Below are 760 nucleotides of genomic sequence, written 5' to 3'. Positions count from 1 at the left end.
ACACTCTGGGGCTCTCTCTCTTTTCCTGCATGCATGCATGCATGCGGTAGCCCATAACAGCATCGATTTTGCGTATCTCGCTGACCTTGCAATTCTCGGAAGACTTTCTCTGGTCTACATGGTGGCACGGCAGAGGCGAACCTTTTCATGTTTGGATAGAAGACCAAGAGAATCCCCAGCTCCTTCATGCAGAAGAAGTTACGCTCCATAAAGAGAATATGTATGTCATAGACAACTCGACGAAGATCTTCTCTCTTCAAGGTGTAGACAGAGATTCAGATCGCTTTCAAAATTAGCTCTTCTTGAAAATAGGAGCACATCAGTGCAGGTCTTCGGCAAGAAGGAAAGACATAAAGAAATCTCGATTTGTCGCTTCTCACGTGGCGAAGACCTGCGCAGTATCCATCCATACAGGGTGACAGTGTACATGAATAGTATACATATATATATATATATACCTGCATACATGGATCTACGTTTCGGAGTAGTATCTGTCGGTACGCGTTAGCGATGTATACATAGATATACATCTGTACCTATCTATCTATCTATCTACCTCTTTGTCTATTTATCTGCATGTACATCTCTCTCTCTCTGTATGTATATACATGGGTTGATGTATGTGTGTATATCCACATAAGGTCCAGAGAGAAGATGTGTAGAAGAGGAGGAAGTGCTGCGAACATTCGTGAGATTTGTGCATGCGTAGAAGTGGTAGGAGTAGTGCTTCTTGTAATAGGGACGAGAAGTTGAGACAGAA

At 42.9% G+C, this 760-nt stretch overlaps 1 protein-coding gene across 1 annotated transcript in view; it reads left to right on the top strand.

Moving 5' to 3' along the window:
* Positions 1-215, top strand: part of CSUI_006734 (activating signal cointegrator 1 complex subunit) — a gene marked incomplete at its 3' end in the record, with an annotated part of 1,190 nt that extends 975 nt beyond the window's left edge. The window contains exon 2 of the mRNA XM_068066887.1: positions 51-215. Coding sequence (XP_067921137.1) covers positions 51-215 — 165 coding nt within the window. The remainder of the gene's footprint in view (positions 1-50) is intronic.
* Positions 216-760: the final 545 nt, after the last annotated feature.

Source organism: Cystoisospora suis (genome assembly GCF_002600585.1).
Source record: "Cystoisospora suis strain Wien I chromosome Unknown contig_3442, whole genome shotgun sequence".
Lineage (NCBI taxonomy): Eukaryota > Apicomplexa > Conoidasida > Eucoccidiorida > Sarcocystidae > Cystoisospora > Cystoisospora suis.
Note: the sequence above shows the minus strand (reverse complement) of the source record. Positions and strands in the feature narration are given on the sequence as shown.